This window comes from Trachemys scripta, chromosome 6 (genome assembly GCF_013100865.1).
Source record: "Trachemys scripta elegans isolate TJP31775 chromosome 6, CAS_Tse_1.0, whole genome shotgun sequence".
Taxonomy (NCBI): domain Eukaryota; kingdom Metazoa; phylum Chordata; order Testudines; family Emydidae; genus Trachemys; species Trachemys scripta.
This window is the reverse complement of record NC_048303.1, coordinates 39,376,286-39,398,370: the sequence shown is the minus strand read 5'-3', so window position 1 is coordinate 39,398,370 and position 22,085 is coordinate 39,376,286. Positions and strand designations below refer to the sequence as shown.

The 22,085-nt window shown below is 40.8% G+C and overlaps 1 protein-coding gene across 5 annotated transcripts in view; it reads right to left on the bottom strand.

Moving 5' to 3' along the window:
* The window catches only part of MAST4 (microtubule associated serine/threonine kinase family member 4), a 262,752-nt gene that overhangs the window by 86,167 nt on the left and 154,500 nt on the right, over positions 1 to 22,085 (bottom strand). For 3 of the 5 annotated variants that reach the window (XM_034773434.1, XM_034773435.1, XM_034773437.1), the window contains 3 exons: positions 17,915 to 18,003; positions 3,952 to 4,021; positions 307 to 385 (listed from right to left, as the gene is read on the bottom strand). In XM_034773434.1, coding sequence (XP_034629325.1) covers positions 307 to 385; positions 3,952 to 4,021; positions 17,915 to 18,003 — 238 coding nt within the window. Of the gene's footprint in view, positions 1 to 306; positions 386 to 1,071; positions 1,093 to 3,951; positions 4,022 to 17,914; positions 18,004 to 22,085 lie in introns of all 5 variants that reach the window. The other 2 variants (XM_034773436.1, XM_034773432.1) reach the window with 1 other exon arrangement.

The following is a 22,085-nucleotide window of genomic DNA, read 5'->3' as shown; positions in this document are numbered from 1 at the left end:
CGTACATAATAAAGTTGGCTCTATGCAAAGGGGTATTTAAATAGCCACATCCCATAATAAATATGGGGGTCTCAGTAAATCAAACATAACCTTGCACATTCTTCCACTACTGGGCATAGTTATGCATCACAAATGAAATGCCAGTACTGAAAGTGTAAATACCTTGCTTGTCAGCACATCATTTGATGCACAGCTTATCGGGGGTGACAAAAGGCATATGTTATATTTTATTTCTCATGAGGTGGCCTGTTTAAGCAAATCCTGTATGTAGTTGAAAACTATCTGTAAAATAAAGCTGGCACTTACAGAAACCGTCGAGCTGGGTGTATTTGTACCATAGCCAGAGGAGGGGAGAGAAGCCAAAGACCAGCGGCGTCCATCAGTCCTGTTGTGAAATTGAGGTTAATCCAAAAGAACACTGCAGAATCATTACACAGAAATATCTGGGAAACTATTATTCTGTAGAATTGCATTCCAGAAGGATGATACAATCAGGTTATTCACTAAAGAGTAAACTTTCACAGGGGGTCACGATAAACAAATATTATACAATGTTAATAGTATCAATCAGATGAAATAACTCGAAAGTGAATGAGCTGATCCATAATACTGATCTCTCACTAATACACTCTGACAAAATGAAGACAGGGAATAATTTTAGCTTTCAGGTTCAGCAAATGCAAATTAATGATAAGCAAATAAAAACATGTGACCAATGCACAAACCATGATGCTATGAAATGTAGTGTATCCAACACAATCAACTAAAAGCAAATTATAATGGGAATGGTTATTTCCATTATAAAAAATGAAATCAGTACAAATTATCAGTAGGTTACTATCATTAAGTGGAAAGAACAATTAGACTAGAATTTAAACTCTTAAGAGCTATGAATACATGTGAAAAACTCACATTTTAGTTAAATTACATCTTTGGAGGAGGAAATATTTATAAGCTAGTACAATTCCTAACCCCTGCTGCTTCATGTGGCCCACATACAGACAATATGGAGCTTACACATTCAAATAGACAAATCACAAAACAACTGTTATGGTTTTTGGTTACATTTACCTGTCATTTCGGTGCCCATGACTGGAGTACAATTGTATCAAGTATGTTAAAACACAAGCAAAATAACAAAATGTATAAACATAATAAAATAGGATTTGTTTTTAATAACACAAATCAAGTATTCTGGAAAAAATTTTTTAAAAAAAAACATTTAATATAAGATCAGGTACACTTCTGGTTTTGTGTAGGAAATGTAATTTCATAAAGTAGGGCTTCAAATCCGGAAATCTAAACATTTCGATGCTGCTTCCCCACCCTCCAAAAAAGTCTGTCTCAGAACGTCACCATTATTCATTCTGGGCGAAATTCCAAGGTGTGGCTTCCTACTCAGTGTTTACCCAATCAATCTCTAACTCAAGTCATCGGGATGGATGTGGACTGAGTAAAACGGGAGTAAGGAGCTCATGACGTAGTCCCACAGAACTATAATACAGATGATTGTGTGTATGCTCAGAGTCACACAAGTCTGTGGCAGAGTCACTGACAGCATCGATAAAACCAGGAGCAGAACTCAGGAAACCCTGGCTGTCAGTCCCCCGTGTTAACTCTTGACCATGCTGCCTCATGTAAAAAAGTAAATGTTGTAGGTCTGAGTTAGTGTCACAGGGGTGATCGACACTTGCCTAAGCTATCCATTTATCATTGAATTTTTTCCACTTTTACATCATCCTAATCCTATCTATTGTATGAGTTCTACCAGGATTAAATACCCAATGAATTGAATAGTACTGTAGAACTAGTGTTGCTCCACACTAAAGAAAACACCCATCAGAACAAAGGGTATGATTTGTGGAGATTTATTCGGTCCATTCATTCACAATGAACAAACACTGAACACACTGGAAAATTTTGCACATATCTCTGTCTCCATGATCTTGTTTTGTAATGTATTAACCCTCTTTTCTCGGAGGTATCGATGAGCATCTTTCCATGGAATGAACAATTCCAAAAGGAGGTTTGTTCCTTTTAGCTCAGATATATAAATTAAATTTGCTTAGTATAGAAAGAAAGACAAGCTGAAAGATGTAAACAGGGGTGTGTTCTGTACATTTTGCAGCTGTGAAGCAGAAATAATTTGTTTCATCAGATTACGTGGGTTGAACATGTTTCCTCCACTAATACACAAAGACCAACCCACTTTTATTACCGTAACATGGTGCATGAATATAACCTTGAGATACATAGTGCCTTTCCCTAAGAAAATGACATACAAATACCGTATGGATCAGAAATTTTTAGGTTAATGTTTCATGTATACAATGCTATCAAGCAAACTTGCTACAAAAATTAAATACGCTGCTCTTCAAGTTCTGAAATTAGATCCTTTACTTTAATCTGCAAAATGGGAATGTCTGGAAATTACTTTCGTTTTCCTAATTCATCTCTTCTCCCCCCTCCTCACCCCCATAAATTAGTGTTAAATAAAAGATACAGTTTGAAAGGAGAAGAGAATGCAAGACGAAAAGGACTGAATCCAGGATCTGCTATATGGTATTTGTAATAGGGGCTGCCATTACTGCTGAAGTAGTACAATATTATACAACCTAATAGAAAAGATGTACAAGAGCTCCAGGTAAACTGCTTGTGGTATCAGGTATTGTGAACACTGTCATTATAGAAATAAAATGGACTTTTCCTAGTATTTTAGTCTAATTACATGATAAAGCATTTAACGACAGGAATTGTTTGAGATGCTTTTTTAAATGGTGCCAAACACTGTCACGAAATCCTCATCTTAAGTAATGTTCGATTTCTCTCATCGGTTTTTCTCATGAGCTATTTTAGGGGATTTATAAATTTATTATAAATATCTCCTCCTTCATGGAAAGATATTTTTATTTGTACACTATTTTACACTGTAAAATACTGATTCAGCTAGTTTTTAAATCACAGTCAAATTAAACATGGGTGACAGCAGATTCTAGTTATATTCCTCCATAAAAATCTCAAAACACAGATTTGTATGAAACACCATCGCATGTGTCAGAAGCTAGAGCTGAGCCACACAAAGCATGTACAAATGAAGCTCTCTCCCCTGGCTTGAACTGTTTTATAAAGAGTCAAAGCCATTTTCTTACACTGGGTATAAGATTTATCCCTGTCTGACAACTGTGTATCTGAAAGTCCTAAAATGAAACAAAAGTTGCACCAAGGAGTGTTCTCTCACTGATGAATAAGGCAGTTATGTGGGTAACTGCAGTGATACTTAATGGATCACTTAAAACACAGCCATCTGATGTAATTTATTTTGTAGACACACTTCGGTCAACATATAAACTCTTTCTACCCCACCAGTCTTAGTGTTAATAAACATTATCTGAGGTAAGTGGAGGAGATTTAAAGTAATATGGAACCACGCTAGCATGAATCGGTAGTCTCCTGTGACAAGTTATCTACTCAGTTTATGGTTAATTTATTAATAATTTACATCAAAACTGTACCAACATTAATTAATTAATCCTCACAACACACCTGCAAGTCAGTAATTGTCTCAATTATACAGCTGGGGAAACTGCTTAGGTCTGTGACAGAAGCTTGCCTATGGTATCAATTTACTATTGAAATGTCTCAGTTTTTTCAAGATCTGAATCTGACTAATTGTATGAGTCCTACCAGGATTAAAATGCCCAGTGAAAAGAATTTGACTGAAGATACATATTAGCAAAATTAAATTTTAAAACATACTTTAAAAAGGCACAATTGCATTGTATCAATCACTCAATGTGGTTTTGTGTTGTTTAAGGACTAATATAGTTAATATAAAAATCAAGTAATTCTTAATTACTGACATTTCCATGTATTTTACTAATCAGTCCCTCTGTGCATAGGAACATTTTCCCCACACAAACTGTACTTTATGCATAGCAAACAAACTCTTACCTTCGTGCAAAAGAAAAATGGGCTGAGGCACTGGGAGAGAAATTTCTAGGGCTGTCTTGAGGACTGCTTCCTGTCACGGGGCAAAAATAAAGGAGAAAAAGAAATCAGAAACAAAGCAAATACCTTATATTTCCAGACAGCCTAGAACCAATCTTCAGTACACAGATTAGTCTGTAAGGTTTCTGAAAGAACTGGACTCCCAATGTAACATCTTAGGGCATGGCTACACTTGCAGATGTAGAGCGCTGTGAGTTAAAACCGCCTTCGTAGAGCGGAGTAGGGAAAGTGCTGCAGTCTGTTCACACTGACAGCTTCAAGCGCACCGGCGTGACCACATTTGCGGCACTTGCGCATTCCTGGAGCCGATTTCACAACAATGACAAGAGTGGCCACTTGACTTAAGAGGATTATGGGACGTTTCCGAAGGCTGATCACAGCGCAGTAACACAACACCTCGTTCACACTGGCATCGCGGTGCTCCAGCAAGGGCACAGCAAACGTTATTCCACTTGCCGCGGTGGAGTACCAGCACTGCTGTAGCTGTGGAGTTAGAGCACTCTACGTGGCTTGCCAGTGTGGATGGGGGGTGAGTAGTGCGCCCAGGGCTCCTTTATTGCTCTGTAACTCCCAAGTGTAGCCAAGCCCTTATTTAAAGTTACATTTCAGTTAAAGAAACTAGTAATGAAGATCAAATTTAACTTCAGATAAAGCCAGTTCACTCCATTTTCAAAAGCACAAATCAATTAATTCAACTTTACAGGAATAATATTTTAGTTTGAAAGAAATACAACTTGAAGCTGGAAAACACACTATTTTTTTTAAAGTCATTAAAAATATTTAAAAATATTAGAAATTTTTAGAAATTAGAAAACTCCAGAAAATTACTGCCATAAAAGTATCGTCTTTAAACATATTTTCTCTATAGTTTTTCCTCTTGCCAAGTGTACTGTGTATTCCTGTAACTCTCTAAAAGCCAATAGCTACACAAAACAAATGGAACGGAAAATTATCCCGTCTGGTTAGACCAAAGGCCTGCTTGGAGAGGTGAAGTCCTTAAGTGATGTGCAGAAGTGATTGCGCATTGTGAACAGGACATCTCCTTTGGGGGCTTGTTACTTTCTCATATTAGACATGCTACCTGCCACTGATCAGAGAGAAAGCTCAATGGCAGCTGTTAAGGGGAAGTTCACCAGTGCTCCAGGTTGCCTTGGTCACTCAGCATATATTATTAGACCATATGGATTGTCTAAAGGGGAAATGTAAAGGTGACACTTGGAAAAAAAAAAAAGTTCTTTTTAAAGTAGCATTGTCCTATGAGACATATTAAAAAAACCTTCTAAATTAAAGAATAGATTCTGATTGCACTCACTTAAAGAATAAGTAGAAGAGCAACTTATTTACTGTACTGTTGGACACTAAATGAAATCTGCGATTATAATTAGGAGTAAGGAGAGCAAGACTTCTATGTATATACTCAAAGTAAACATATACAGAGGATAAATTGCTATCCAGGTTCAAAAAGAAAACCTAATCCAATAGAGGTGCTGCCTTAATGATTTCAGGAGTGCTAGATTTCTACTGAAATTTTTCAATTAACTTAACCTTGCATATTTTATAGTAATGTCCTCAACAGATGCCATTAATTTTAGGACAGACAGTATAATCATCAAGACATTTAGATGGTAAACACTAAGAAATCCATTCTTTTTCGGGAGCAGAATCAGGATGCGTTTTCAGCTACTCTGAAATCATATCTTTGCATCTGTTCTTTCCTGAGCCCCAGGAGACAAGAATTCCGCTTTAGCTGGCCAGAACCCCTGACTCTTTGTCCATTTATCTATCACAGCTGAATTAAGTTTTCAACTTTCTCCCCTCCCCCAATACCACAGCTTCTTCATTACTCTTCATATACCTCTGGGGGCCTTGATAATTTCAAGGTGGCAGGGATTTTTGTTCCCTGAGGGGGAAAACATCTAAAACCAGACATTGTGGCATAGATTTTGATCTTTGTTTGGGGGCTAGCACAATTTATTCTTGTCCTGCATGAACTGCAAATACCAAATTACTGAGAGCAACAGTTCATTTAATTTAACAGCTCCTAACTGGATTCCTCTTGCTACAAGGATAGCTTATTAAATAAAGATAAGCTCTTTTTTTTTTTTTAAATTATAAAGACATGTTGTGCAGATAAAACGTGGCCACTCATTCTAGAAATCACACCAAAAAGAGGGGAGTTGTGTCTGAGAAAACACAGTGGGCTTAGATGAATGAGAAGACAAAGAACCTGTCTTGGCATTTTACAGAGAACAGAAATAGGTAATTTAAAAAATAAACATTGTAGATAAGCACCTTCTGACAGCAAAGGGTTTGAATTATCAGCACAGGAAGTCATTTTATAAATCTAGACTACGGTTTTCCATTGATAACTATTTAAACACCACATATTTACATTTGTTTACATTACATCTCTCAGCAGCATACCCATCGATCATTTATTCAGAGCATATTCTTAACTTTTTTATGAAAAATAGTACTTTTTCTCCACCTTTGCTTATTTTTTTTAAAATATGACTATTGCTTTCAGGAGATGCAGAACCTCTACTTCTCTAGCATCACCAGGAGCAGCACAGAACTACCACTCATTACAGATAAAATCAGAAAGATTCAATAAATTCCCTTCATGCAGGAGGAGAGTCAAACTTGACTAATATTAATGAATTTGTAAACTGATTTCTCTAGAAAATAAATTTCAGATTTCCAAGAAACACATTACAAATAATTCCTAAATACCAGTTAAATCATGGGGGTTTATCTAGATATCTGAGTAACAAAATAATTCAAACAGTCAAGACAGCAAATAGGGAAGGAAAAAAACCCAGAGTGATGGGGGTGACTAGTACTGCTGCTGTGGTTTTAAGGTGTGGTATTCCAGAAAAGCAAGACAGATTAGAACTGGAGTCCTATACATGACCTTCATCCCTTACAGCATTCATCCACCCATCTGCAAGTCAATACCTGAGAGACTTTCAAATGAAAACCAGTGCCAGTTAATTCTCTGCCCATATGTGCAATGCTTGCTTATTATTCAAATCCTGCTGTTCCCAGGGATTTGTTGGCTGTTGTATATTTTAGTCGTAGGTTATTTTATACACTTCTGAGATTACTGCTGATGTTTCTGACCTGATAAAGTAAACCCGACTGGTGACCAGGCGGTAGGTGGGTAATTAACACTATCATCCTCAGGGAGAAGTAACAGAGTGAATAGGTAATCAACATACTAAAACAATACTTTACCTAATGGCAATACACTCAGGGTGCCTCATTTTGCAGGCAGTTATGGTTAGGAAAGCTATATCCAGATTAATTAAATTGTTTGATTGTTTTGTAATTAGCTTCAAGAAATCCTGTGTCTTCACCACAGAGGGAAGAACTGCAAATCTTTCGGAAAGGCATATGTTGTACTCACTATAGATTATTAATGCATTTTTAATAGCTGTCTACTTATAAAATAAAGAGTTTCTGATGCAATGACTTTCTATTAGCACGGAGGGAATTTGAGATTAATGATAATTGCTATTATAAACCCCTGGTGGATCAGAACATTAGCCCCACTTTGAAGCCTTGTTGTCATTTGATGATCTCCTTAAACGACTCTCAGCATTTTAACACCACAGCAATATAACATAACAATAAGTCTAATATGCTTTTGTATGGGTTTACAACCTAGCTATTCAGTCATGAAATCTTGACATAAAACAGACAAGATCCAAGGAGCCATAGAAGGTTGCAGGTCTGGCTTTTGTAATGTAACCAACTGTGCTAGTCAGTGAAACACATAGACGGGCAGCAGAATAGCTTTCAGATAGTTATCCAGGTGCGTCCCACCAAGATCTGTGCAGGGGTGAAGAGTGGATTAAACTACCCATGACACCTGCAGATGACTGTCCCCAGTTAGAGTAAGGAAAGGGTTTGCAAACGCTTAAGATCTGGTTGTCTGCTAGTGGGGGCCCTCTCTATTCAGATAAGGGAAATACTAAACATTTTACTAAATGTGTTTGTTATGGTTGGCAGCTGGCTTGCTTCTTGGATATTCCTTGCTCTCAGTCTAGATGACATTGACATCTCTTGGCAGGTTTAGCAGTGTTTGCTTGATGCCATTAGAGATTAACATTGGACAGATATGGTCTACAGAAGTATGGGAAGGTTAAAAGCCCAGGGACCAAAAAAAAAAAAAAAAAAAAAAAAAATCTGTCTACAAAGCACATTTATTATTATTTTCTCTAAATTGGAACTAGGTTTCAAGATTACTAATATGTAGAGACAGGTGAAGCCTCCACTAACTGGAAATGCAGAGTTCATGCCATTCAATGTACAAATAGCATTAGAGGCAGCAGCAGTTTAATAAAAAGAAAGTAAATACAGTTAAGCATCAGATGCCATCTTTGTTGCAAAACAGAGGGTGTGGGCATACCAGGGGTAGGGAGAACGTTTGCAAATTTTGACCAACTTAACTAACTCCTTTTAAAAAAGTGGTTACAATTTTAAATGGATTTAGATAGTGTTAGGACACTTGAATCAGAGTGCAATTTATCATTTAAAACTTTCCCCCCCTTTCCCATATACATTATTCCCTAAGGCATTGCAAGACTCTTTTGAAAACTGATTGCATGGCAGGATCCAGTCCTTCCTAGAGCAAAATGAGTAAAAAGTCTCTTCTGGTTGCAGTTAAGGAATTGCCATTACTGTATACAAATGGCAATAGTTAAAATTAATAAACAAAATAAACTGTATTGCTTTCTTTCTGTAGATGTCACTCTTTTAAAATAACAGATTCAGAACCCTGACTTCTTATCTGTGACTTCCGGCATCTTCATACTTCACTGAAAATTAACTCATTGCTGTTTTCATTAATCCACAAACCTGATCATTTTACAACTCACTTTACAACACAGATACAAAAACTATGTTTTGCCAATAGAGCACACTTAGGGTATGTATTCACTAGCTACGTTAAAGTGCTGCCACGGCAGCACTTTAACGTGTCTGTGTAATCATGGCTTGTGTAGTTGTACCCGCCCATGAGGGGAGTAGCTCCCAGCACTGGTGCACTGTCTACACTGCCACTTTACAGTGAAAAAACACCCCCCAAAGCGCTGCAAGTTTCAGCGCTGTAAAGTGGCAGTGTAGACAAGGCCTATGTGTGCTTCACCATAAATAAGAAAACTAAGCTATATTCGTTAAAATAAAGAAGCAAAGTCCACAATTTATAAAATTGGGTGCTTGAAGTTAGGCACCTAAGCCCATATTCAGGCAACAAAATTAAAGTGACTTGATTTTCAGGGGATCTAGAAGAACACTCACAGAAATGAATATTTCTGAAAATCAAGCCATTTGAAATTAGGTGCCTACCTTCACACCTAAATTTTCAAATTATGTTGGAAGTACGTTTTGTGGTGCAATATCCTTGATTTTAAATTCCTTTGTTTGCACAAAAATTCTCAGAATTCAACTGGGTCCCCAGCCAGTTTGAATGAAGAAAGTTCTACCGGTTCGTCTCATGTTCAGTTTAGAAATGTCAAATAGTAACTTCATGAAAGTGTCTGGAAATGATAACCTCCTGTGTGATGATTTGGGGATCTGTCTGTACAACTTCTGAATTCTGGTTGGTGGGTGACATGGCGTATTACTATGAGAACTGCAGTATCATGAATGCTTTTTGTCACCACCATATCTCAAGAGCTTTTAAATATGTTTTCCTCAGACTGAGGACAATGGGAAAGTACTTAACTTTAAACAACAGTGCTTTGACCACAATACTTATGCAAAAGCAGGGCGTGCAGAGAGGGGGAAGGAGAGCAGTGGAAAGTTATCAAAAGACAGAACAAAGAAAGCCAGGTGTTGGACGGGGAACACAAACTAGGGAGATGCACAGGAACAAGAAAAACTGGGCAGGAGAGAGAAGGAAAGCAAGGAAGGAGACTCCACAAGGGACCCACCCAGGCAAACAGCCCTGCCTTCCTGTTTGTCTTCCATGAACACTGATAGTCCCCCAAGGTCCCTCAAGAAACAAGCGAGCTAGCAAGGGGCATTGCAGTTAGGATTAGGGTTGGCAACTTTCTAATCACACAAAACCCACACCCCTTCTGTGCCCCTTCTCCAAGGCCCTGTCCCCACTCGTTCCATCCCCCCTCTCTCTCTCACTCTTCCCCACTCTCACTAGGTTGTGGTTGGGGTGCGGGAGGGGGTATGGGCTCTAGGCTGGGGGTGTAGACTCTGGAGTGGGGCTGGGGATGAGGAGTTTGGGAGGGGACTCCGGGTTGGGGCCGGGAGTTGGGGTGCAGGGCGGGTGAGAGCTCCAGCTGGGGTTGGGGCTGGTGAGGTTTGGGGTGCAGGAGGGGGCTCTGGGCTGGGACAGGAGGTTGGGTGCGGGAGGGGATGCAGGGTCCCGGCAGCACTTACTGTCAGTCCAAGGAAGCGGCCACCAAGTTTCCTGCAGCCTCTAAGGCTCATGGGCAGCCAGGCGGCTCTGCCGTGGTTTCCAGCCAATGGGGGCTGCGGAGCCGGCACTCGGGGCAGTGCGTGGAGCCTCCCACTCCCCGGCCACCCCAGCGCCTAGGGACCTGATGGCTGCTTCCAGGAGGAGCGCAGAGACAGAGCAAGCAGACAGCCTGCCTTAGCCCTGGGTCCCCACTGCGCTGCCAACCAGACTTTTAATGGCCTGGTCGGCGGTGCCAACCAGAGCCGCCAGGGTCCTTTTCGAACGGGTGTTCTGGTCAAAAACGAGATGCCTGGCAACCCTAGTTAGGATATTTATCCTTTTCTCTGTCATCTTTGCTCTCTTGTGCTTTATAGTACGATTAAGAGCAATAATGCGTTAAACTCTGCGCAAAGTGTGTGTTATATTCTTCGCAATTACCACATGCCTCCTGAGACTGTTAAACACTAAACCAGAAGGTTCATACCTTGGGGTGCAGTTCTGGGAGAGGATGTGTTTCTGTATGGGGGTTGGGGGGAGGGGAAGGTGAGCATTGAACCAGGGGTTAGATATCCGGACAGTGGGTTGCAGCTCTCATGGTGTAAGACACAGGATCTGCACCCCTGAGAGTGTGCCTAGGGATCCCAAGATTGGGGCAGTGGCTGGACTCTGTTCAGGCCCCAGAAGCTTGAAACACCCAGGGACCCAGTGACTGGATCCTTCACAGCAGCCCCAGTGGGTGGCTGTGAGGGGGGGCCTTGACTAGGGTCTGTGACAGCCTGAGTGCTAGTGCCATGAAAGGGTAGTACCACAGTACCACCAATCAGCACTAGTGACATATTACCTACATAGTGTTAGAGAAAGTTTAAACGAAAAGCTATAGAAATCTCTCTGTGCTACTAGCTAGATAAGATACTATAAGCACTGGGAGAACTAAAAGTAGAAATCAACTTTCTTCATTATTCCTGACATTCACCAATCTTTACACAGCATCACGCTGATATGCGACATCCACCCAGAGTAATAAAAAAGGGTCAATGAAAAGCTAAAACAATCTCAAGAATCTATTACGAGACATTGCACAAGATTTTGTGTCAATGCTATACACCATTTTATGGAATTGTACCCAAACTCCAAAATAACTGTTCTATGCAATTTGACTGCAACTGAAGCACCTCCTTAACTGCCCTACGATACTAAAACTGGCCTGGTTACAGTTACCCCCAAATTCCACGTGTGACATCTAACCTGTGCCTTGTCAATTATTCCTTTGAAAGCCTTAGGCATCAAGTTGACTTCTGTACAAGAGCACTACATTCTCCAAAAATATGTATCTAAAAATGTCAGTGCTCATGGGATGTCAGCTATCTACACAGCCAATCAGTCACTGAGATCTTTTCCCTCCTCAATGATGGAGTAAAGGAGATGAGAAAGCTCTGTTGATACTCGAAGCTTATCAAAGTGTTCACATTTAAAACACTTTTTCTAGATTTTTTTCATAACATCCGATACACAATCTAAATAGGTCCAAAAAGAAAGCAAAACTTCTGTATATATCAGGCATAAAAAAAATCTAAAATCCACAATAGGAGAGGCTATTGTTTACTTAGTAGTAACTAAGGTGAATCAGTACCTACTATAATAACCACAATATAATTAAGTTCAATATCCCCCCAAAACTAGTGATTTAACACTAAACTTCAGGGAGGGGAATTTCAAACATTTATAAACAGCAAATTACCTTAATTTTTAGTTGTACAAGGAAATAAGACCACACATTATTAAAATCCTCCATCTATTAATAATGTGATAACAAGTCACTCAGAGCAATTCAGAATTCTAAATTAATTTTTTTTTTCATTTTCTCAGATAGTTAATGATTGGAGCTGGTGGAAACCAGCTATCCTGTCCTGCGAAACATGTGCGTAAACTCACGTCAATTAATGGAGAATAAAAAAAGATTATACATTCATGCAACCTAATGTGATTGATGAATTGGTGCCTTTAGATGCGTCAAGTGCACAATGCTGTGAAGTACATGAAGGCTCCGTGCATGCTTTGGATCAGACTTCACACTCTAATAGGCATGTGTGTGAAGTCTGAATGAGAGATCAATGTGCTTAGCCAAAGGTGCCAACTCCGTGGGTGCTCCAGGGCTAGAGCATCCATGGGGGGAAACAATGGTGCGTGCTGAGCACCCAAAAGCAGCCCTCCTATCAGCATCTCCCTCTCCCCTCGGCGCCTCCTGTCCACCAGCGGGCCTCACCGATCAGCACTTCCCATTCCCTCCCTGCACCTCCCGCCCGCTGCAATCAGCTCTTTAGCGGCGTACAGGAGGCCGGGGCAGGGAGGAGTGAAGACTCAGCGTGCTTGGGGGAGAGAGCAGAATAGGGCAGGAAGAGGCTGGGCGGGGGTGGAAGAAGTGGGGCGGGGTGGAGGTCTGGCCTTGAGGGCAAGGATGGAGTGGGGGCAGGGCCTGGGGCAGAGCTGGGAGTCGAGCACCCCCCCCGGCACAATGGAAAGTCTGCACTTGTGTGCTTAGCTCCCTTTTAATACAGGTAATTCAATTAAAGTATATTAAACTAGATCTATATAATGCCATGGCTGAGATTTAAATCACAGATACCAGCATTAAAGTTTAGCATGAAACGCAGAACAGTTTTACAAAAGGCTGTGTATGCATAAAAGGATCAAGCTACAATTGCTATGGAAACAAACACACAAAACAAAAACAATAAAAACCCTGAATTCCCTGACCTGGAGGAGATTCTAATTGCACACTTTGACAATTTGGCTGTTCAGCAGAGGAGCTGGCTGCTGGAGGCATTTAGCTGGAAAAGAGCTTTTAGTGACAATAGCCCTAGATGCTGCTCAAGGTGCTGCAACAACCCCCTGCCTCCTATAACTCTGAATTTGTCTGTGGTTCCTTCAGAAATCAAAGGATCTATTGTCAAAGGTGTCATGGATTCCAAGGCCAGCCCCGGAAGTCTATAAGGAAGACAGAATAACCCAAGATCTTTAGTAAAAGGCTGAATGACAAGCTTTCAACCCTACCAATGAGATTACATCGGTTTGTATTGGTTTTCTGTTTTCACAAGAAAGAGAACTAGAACAGTGGTTCCCAAACTGGAGTTCACGAAATGTTACAGATGGTTCTTGGGAAAAAATTCCCTAATGGCGGACAGAGCTGTCAATAGGGAGCACGGGGCCTGGAGCCTGGACTTCCAAGAGCTAACCAGATCAAAGCAAGCATATCTATCACACTGAGGAGATTTAAACTTCAAGACTCCTTTTAGGAAATGGAAAGGGAGGTGGATATTTTTTGCTGTTTTTAAAATAAAATAGGCAGCTAGTCTTGTTTTCAAAATTATTATGAAGAACAAATTTAAGCTTTGTTGTAATGTGCGTTATTTGCTTGGACTGCTGAAGACCTGAATGCTTGTGTAGGAAGAACTTTTGAGTTGGCCTCTTAAATACTTTCATGCTGTTTCACATCTGATACTCCTTGATGAAACATAGGATCCTTGTCTTCTAACAGGCTTATTCAAAGTGATACAAGCTACAAAAGTGAGATCTTGGAAGAGTGTTGCCATTTTCATAATGTAATAAAAATACTGTAATGATAAATAATAATTAATAAGTGTGTGATAAGCATGTCATAAAAGCAATTTATATTTCCAAGATCACTGCTTTTATAATTTATACTCAGGTAAAAGAGAAAATCTCTGGAAATATTCATTTTTAGGAGGGGGTTCACGAGACATGAAACTTTAGCGAAAGGGATTCACAGGTTGTTAAAGTTTGGGAATCCCTGAACTAGAAACATCTTTTAAACAACAAAAACGGAGACGTCCCTCATATGTGCAGGTGCCCCATAAAGACATGCCTGTCGGGTGGAGAGGGCTACAAGCCTTGTGGGCCCCAAAGTCTAGCTTACCACCCATGTCAGTTATCTCTGCACAGCTGCCCCGGTATCTTCACAGAACACAACAAATTTGTGGATATGCAAGAGAAGTTCTATATCTGCTGCTCACTTCAACTTTGCGCTCTTTCATGGGCAGCTTGTGAATCTCTGGCTGGGGGAGGCTAGCCCCCAGCCCTGCCCCTTCCATCTGAGACCCCGCCCCTTCCATACACCCCAAACCCAGAGCCCCCCCATCGCAGCCGGAGGCCCCCGCCCCGCCGCTCCTCCCAGTCCTGGAGCACCTGGAGGGAGAGCGCGGAGTGCTGCTGCAGCCTCCCCAGCCCCAGGAAGGCAGGTGGCGTAGTCCAGCCCCTGGAGCCCAGCAGCGCCGCCAAAGTGGGGCCCTGGGGGGCGGAGTGTGAGCGAGGCCATGCTTGGCTGTTTGGGGAGGCTCCCCCAGCCTCCCCTACTGGCCGCCCATGCTCTCTTTGTTTCCTTTAGTCCCAGCCACACCCACTTAAGCCTCCTCTCTGACTCAAGCTTAGGACTGCTTATTGTTCGACAAGACACTACTGCAATACCCGGGGCTGCTCCTGGCTCCCATTACTTATCAATAAATCTGGCTAATCTTTGGCTGCTGCCACTCAAGCAGCAATCTCTAGTGACCTGCAATGCAGCTGCTTCATCAAGCGGCTTGTTGCTTTTTCACTCACTTCTCTTGCTCTCTCTACTTTGTATTCTGGGGGAATTCTGCACCAAAAATTTAAAAATTCTGCAAAATTCTGTATATTTTATTTGTCAAAATAACACAATATAATCATGCCGTTTTCAATTATTTTGGTAATTGATGGCACCAGGTGACTGACTGGGGCTGACAAATCCGGGAACTGCTGCCCTCCCTCGTAGGCACACTGACCTGGGGAGCAGGGCTCTGCTGGGTCCAGTTGCCCCAGCAGTGGCCAGCAGCTCTGCAGCGCCAATTCTGTGGGGAAAAATGAAATTCTACACAGGACATTAATTCTTCACAAATTCTGCAGGTGCAGTGGAGCATAATTCCCCCAGGGACAACTTTGGTATGGCAACTAGGCTGCTAATTAAAACAATTTCTCCCAGGCACTCCAGATTTTCCCATCCCTCTAGCATATGCACGAAGGGCTGGTAGCTAGAGTTGCCAACCCTCCAGGATTGTCCTTGAGTCTCCAGGAAACAATGTGTCATTATATAATGCCTGCATCTGTAATTTTCACTCCATGCATCCGAAGAAGTGAGGTTTTTTACCCACGAAAGCTTATGCCCAAATAAATCTGTTAGTCTTTAAGGTGCCACCAGACTCCTGGTTGTTTTTGTGGATACAAACTAACACGGCTACCTCCTAATACAAGAAATAAAGATTAATCTTTAATTAAAGATTATGTCATGGGATGAAACCTCCAGATACATGTCCAACCAAAATTGGCAACCATACTGGTAGGTGTCTCCTCTATGACAGACATCAAACAGTGGCCCCAGAGCAAAAGGTGGAAAAAGAAAAAAAGCAAAACCCACACGCAACAAAGGGGCTCTGCAGTAATAATAACTAATTCTCAAGAGTTTCTGCAACCTTCTCCCCTTCTTTCAGCTGCATCATTGAAAAATGACTTTCCAAACAATCATGAACTATGGAACAATACAGTAAAGATAATCTCATCTTCAAATAGTTTTAGAAAGTTTATTCACTACAGGAGGGCCGATATTAAAAACCCCACACACCCATCAGGAGCAACTCTGATAAGCCATGAATCCCATAAAACCTCGAGTACTGAGAACTTTTCTATGCTGAGAATTTGTTCCGATTCCAGCCATCAGCGGCCAGCTACTGGCATAGCTGCACCAGTGTCAACTTCTAGTGTAGACAAGCAAAACCAGGATTTGCAGCTTATCTCTGTCTGAAAGGAGTGCAAACCACAGCTTTCATGGTCTACAATAGACGCTTGAACTGGGGTGATTACATCAGTGGCTGGAATTATGGCAAATTCTTAATACAAACGAGGCCCAAAACTACACAACTGCAAAAACAGTCATCAAACACGTTAAGTGTGGGGTGAAATATATTAGAACATGAGTGATTCCAGTGGATCACTGGGAACTATAACAATTATTGTGACAAGCAGTCATAATAAGCTCTTGAATGGGTTGCATATATTGTTTAATGAAGGGGATGCCAAGTGGTTTCAACCCCACATTTGACCTACTTAATAATAATGATTAATACTAGCACTCATACTACTGTTTTTCATCTTAAAAGCAGCTTCTCAACAGTCATACGACAGCAATATAATTGTTCCCATTTTATAGATTGAGGAACTGAACAAGATAGGTTAAGTGACATGCCAAAAGCCATAGACAGTCATCATCAGTCATGAATAAACCTCAGAAGTTCGTGACTTCCAGGTTTTCGCTCAGGCCAGTAGACCATTACCGTCGCTCTTTAAAATGATTGCAGCCTGGTATGAAATGTGTCAGATTCTAAGCACTGATTTGTTTAAAAAAAAAAAAATTCACCCACTCTATTGCTGAGTTTGAAGCCTCACCAGTCCCTGCCTTCATGAACTGTGTACAAAAACTCAGGCTCTCTTTGCAGGCTCTGCAATGGCATTATACATATATTTTTATTCCTATAGCTGCATAAGGCTCCTGCCCACAATTGTGAGGATAGGCATATTTCTCACCTAACATTGCTGGTCAGCTGCACAAGACAGCCTGCTAATGTCTTACTGACTGAACCTACCATTCCCTTTTAAAAAATACAGATGAAATCCATCTTTCTGCTGCCTCCTTTAACTTGTAAGCTGTCAACCAGCTCCCCACAGCCACACTTTAACAACCTTTGACAGCCTGCCTGCCTGCCTATGGCTAATGCCAATTCCCACACTCACACCTTCTTATTGTAGCACTCCCAGGGATTTAATTGCGACAACTGTACACACAATGTAACACAAAATACATCTTTGTTATACTGTATTCTGCTGTATAGACAAGATTCCTATACAAAACAGATAATAAATAACAATAAAGCTGCTCTTATTTGCAGATTTTAATCCATAGATCTCAATGTGCTTTTCAAACAAAGTGTCATGATCACCAATTTATAGATGGGGAAACCGAGGTACAGAAAGTTGAAGTGACCCTGACCAATGTCAAACACAAGGTCAGCAACAGAACTGGGAACAGAACTCAAAATATCCTGATTTGCTATCAAACGTCCCATCCACTGACAACATTGCCTCTGTGTTACAAGGTATCATATGTTCATTTCACACTGCACTGAGGGTGGAGAATGGGGAAAATCTACACCTGTCAACATGTAATAGGGCAAAAATAATGTTATTCACACAAGCTATTTCCAGGGTGCCTATCACCATAGTTTAGTAGTTCCTAACACAGTAATTAGGGCTCTCATCATGATTATTCTCAAACTTTAGTTATTACAAACAATGGAGAGAAAAGTTACACTGCAGAAGTGTAGTGGACTAGACGATGTGTTTCTCCTAAAGAATTAAAGGCATTAATACAAGTAATGGCATAGGTAAAGGTAGATGGTTTACCTGCATGAGCTGAAAGAGGTGAATGAGGCCGAGGCAGAGCTGAAGACTGGCCATTGCCTATCAAGCTCTTTCGGTTACTTGTCCGACAACTGTACGGGAAAAAAAAAGTAACTTAAAACCAGAAAATAGTACACCCTCTCAATACCCTCTTACTCATAAGGCCCAATCCTGGACTCATTCAGCCCCCCAATCTCCCATTCAAATCAAAAACATACGTTTCAACAAGAGTTTTGAGTATGCAAGAAATCTAGATTAGACATATACTGGATAATGGCAAGAAGTGCCACTTCCCATATAACTGCATAAGATAATACATCACTGATAATTACCCAGCTTGCACTTCATTTACCATTCAGTGAGTACAAAGACCTATGCACCAATTCACAGTACTTTAGGCAACATTCTGTGTCACTAGTGTAATATCTTGTGACATATGCCTGTTATTATACATACAACATGCATAAATACATCAAAACAAATCTGAGTTTGGAATTGTCAGGCAATAATTAAAGATATTTGTGTTTACATGAACTTTCTCACTCCAAATCGCATGCAATGAAGAGCAATGATTTGTCAATCTTATGATGATACACTAATTAAAAATCTAATTATTGGGATAAATTTCACATCTGTGCCTTCCATCAATAGAACAGATGATGCCAACAAAGATAAATGCATTCATTCACACATTTTTCATCTCAAGTACTGCTAATCCACTGTTTCCCCCCCCCCCATAATAGATTATTATAAGAGAAATATTAAATTCATACATCTATTAAAGTAAGGGAGAAGATGGGACCTTTTCCTTTAACTGCATCTTAGTATTTGTAAAAAATTACTTTTTACTACCTTATAACCATAATCAAACATGGGCACTACTTAACTTTATGCGTATAAGCAGCTCCATGAAACCATGGGACTACTCGTGCATAAAGTTAAGCAGGTGTGTAAGCGTTTGCAGGAGTGAATGAGGGGTCATAAATTTTACTTGCAAAGACTTTAAAGGGATATTGAAATAAATTCAGTCCAAAAATTTAGCCTAACACGATCAGAAATATTTCCAGTATTATAATAAGTTCCAATAAAATTAGGGTTTTAATTAAATATTTCCCTGCATTGTTTCCAATTTAAACATTATATCATTGTGCTTTGTAGGACTACCAGAAAGGGAAACTGACTAGTTTCCTCATTATACAAGCAGAATAAAATATAAAAAAGGTGAGAAAACAGCATAAATCAGAGGTGGGCCTACTACGGCCTGCGGGCCACATCCAGCCCGCAGGACCATCCTGCCTGGCCCGAGCTCCCGGCTGGTGAAGCTAGCCCCAGCCCCTTCCCCGCAGCCTCACCTCGCCGCGCCGCCAGCCAGGCGGCACGGGCGGCATGGCTGGCTGCAAGCTTCTGCTGCTCTGAGCAGCATGGTTAAGGGGGGGGGGGAGGATTGGATAAGGGCAGGGGGTCCCCGGGGGCAGTCAGGGGACAGGGGGAGGTTGGATGGCGCCGGGGGGGGGGCAGTCAGGGGATAGGTAGCAGGGGACAAGGAGCAGGGGGGCGGGGTTGGATAGGTTGGGGGATCCCGAGGAGGGCAGTCAGGGTGCGGGAAGTGGGAGGGGGCACAGCCTTCCCTACCTGGTCCTCCATACAGTTTTGCAACGCCAACGTGGCCCTCGGGCCAAAAATGTTTGCCCACCCCTGGCATAAATAGTTAGCAGTAAATCAGATTTTTTAAAATTCAAGGCATTACTGACAACATAGTCAATGTTTTAAAAACATTGCTTTTTAACTGCACAGAATGTGCTGAATTACTGTTGCTTAGTTCTGATTAACGGTATGCAATGTGGCAGCAGAAGAGCCCACCAAAAAGACCATTTGGTTTCTCCTGACCATATAAGAACAAAGTAAGACCGTCACACTTAGCTGGTTGGTAACAGAGAAAATATCAGACTGATTTTATGTATTATGCATTTGTTTAGCACATCCCAGAACTACATAACAATATCAAAGAAATAGGGCAAACTGATGGGAAAAATCTAAATTTAAATGCACAGGGAAATTAAAAACTCTGCATATGTGGTCTTTTTGAGATGGTGGATCTGCAAAAATGTATCCTGCTAAATATTTTGTCATCCCCGATTTAAAAATTAGGTAAAATCCCACTAACTCCCACCTATTATCTGGATGTCAGTGAAAAATTTAATATAGTTTTTGTGGTAAATTTTTTATTTCTAAAGATTGGTGGTTTGGGTTCTGTCATATGGTATTTCTTCTCCGATTAAACCAATCATATATGCTCCAAAGGATAGGAGCCCATTGGACTTATTCTGTAAGACTGTGGGAGAGAAAAAATAATATCTAACTCCAAAAGGTGCCAACTGGTGGTAGGAGAGCACCAGAGCTCTCTTCCCAGTCCTCAAAGATGACATCACTGGTGGGGAGGGTAGGACAAATTGCCACAGGACCTTTTGTGAGTAGGTGGACTGTGTGGGGATACAGGGCTGTAGAGCCTGCATAGGTTTGGGTAATTGCGAGACGCAATCACATTTTCCCCACATTGTTAGCTTTATATATATATTTTTCTACTGTTGAAGCTGGTTTATTAAATGCTTCTCTATGACAATTTTGTAAAGTTCTGGCCGTATAGCTAAACTATTCTATATGTTTTGCTCTTGTAAAATTGATATCTGCTATTGGTTGCTTTTGTAAGTACTGTAGAGCTATTATATGGTATACTTTAGTTTTTTAATGTTATTTACCCTTATAGTCTTAAATGTAGGACAACAATTGTTTAAAGGGGAAAGGAGATTAACTGAAATAAACAGAGAAAAAAACTGAAAATGCAAAATATTTATATTTGAACTGTATTTTAGCAGTGGTTCTAAAGCCGGTCCGCTGCTTGTTCAGGGAAAGACCCTGGCGGGCCGGGCCAGTTTGTTTACCAGCCGCTTTCACACGTTGGCCGGTCGTGGCTTCCACTGGCCACGGTTCGCCGCTCCAGGCCAATGGGGGCTACGGGAAAGGCGGCCAGCACATCCCTCGGCCCGCGCTGCTTCCCGCAGCCCCCATTGCCCTGGAGCAGCGAACCGCGGCCAGTGGGAGCCGCGATTGGCCGAACCTGTGGACGCGGCAGGTAAACAAGCTGGCCCGGCCCACTGGGGCTTTCCCTGAACAAACAGCGGACCGGCTTTGAGAACTATTGTTTTAAAGAATTTGTCAAGGGTACTCAATGCTTAAGATAGGTGTTTTTTATGTAGTCAATATTTCTTTTATTTAAAATTGTCCATATTAAATACTCCATATTTCTACAGACCACACATCCAAAATCATCTTGTCATATTCCATCCCTAAGTTTTATATAGCTGTGGTATCCTGTGGCAAAACCCAGCTTATCTTCTGCTGCTTTTTAAATATATTTTATTAACAGTTCATTTATTAATCTTCAATCCTGAAACTGTGTAGAGGGCACACATTTTCCGCATGCTTCAGCTTCACATTAAAAATAGTGAAAAGGGGTCCTGATTGGGAAGCAGACTTTGAGGACCATCCATTGCTGACACTGCTGTCCATACACTTTTTGGCATTTGCACTGAAGCCCTTTTCTCTGATGAGGCACTAACATGCTGGAGGGCTTCTGAGGTGTGTCAATATTACTGTTTCCTATACACCACAAACCTACTTCCCATATTATGTACAGTTAGTATAAAATCATTATGCAAAGTAAACTATCCCAAACTTCTCACGTTGCTCCTCCTCCATCATGTACATCTAAAACATGCTCTCCTTCTGTCACAGTGTGCTTCTAAATACCTAAATGTTTACCTCAAAGATATCCACTATCCTACTGCTAATCAAAATTTGGCAAGCATGAAATGTGGCATGAAAGTGGCCTTTTTTGCACTTCAATGATTTAATTTTAAAAAACCACACACTGCTTCAGTATTTCACAGGTATGAAATTACCAGAAATCTCACTAAAAATACCCTTTCATCAATTTTAGCTATAATTATGTCCAAGTATAGGACACTGTGATTCAGTTATTTAATTGGAACTATATAAGTGGCATCGCTGAAATTATTAGTTTAATAAAGAGTGTTGCTAAAAATTCAAATCTAAGCAAATGAGGACTGTATTCAGTATTCCAATATATTCTCCAGACAAAAAGTTAGTGATACCT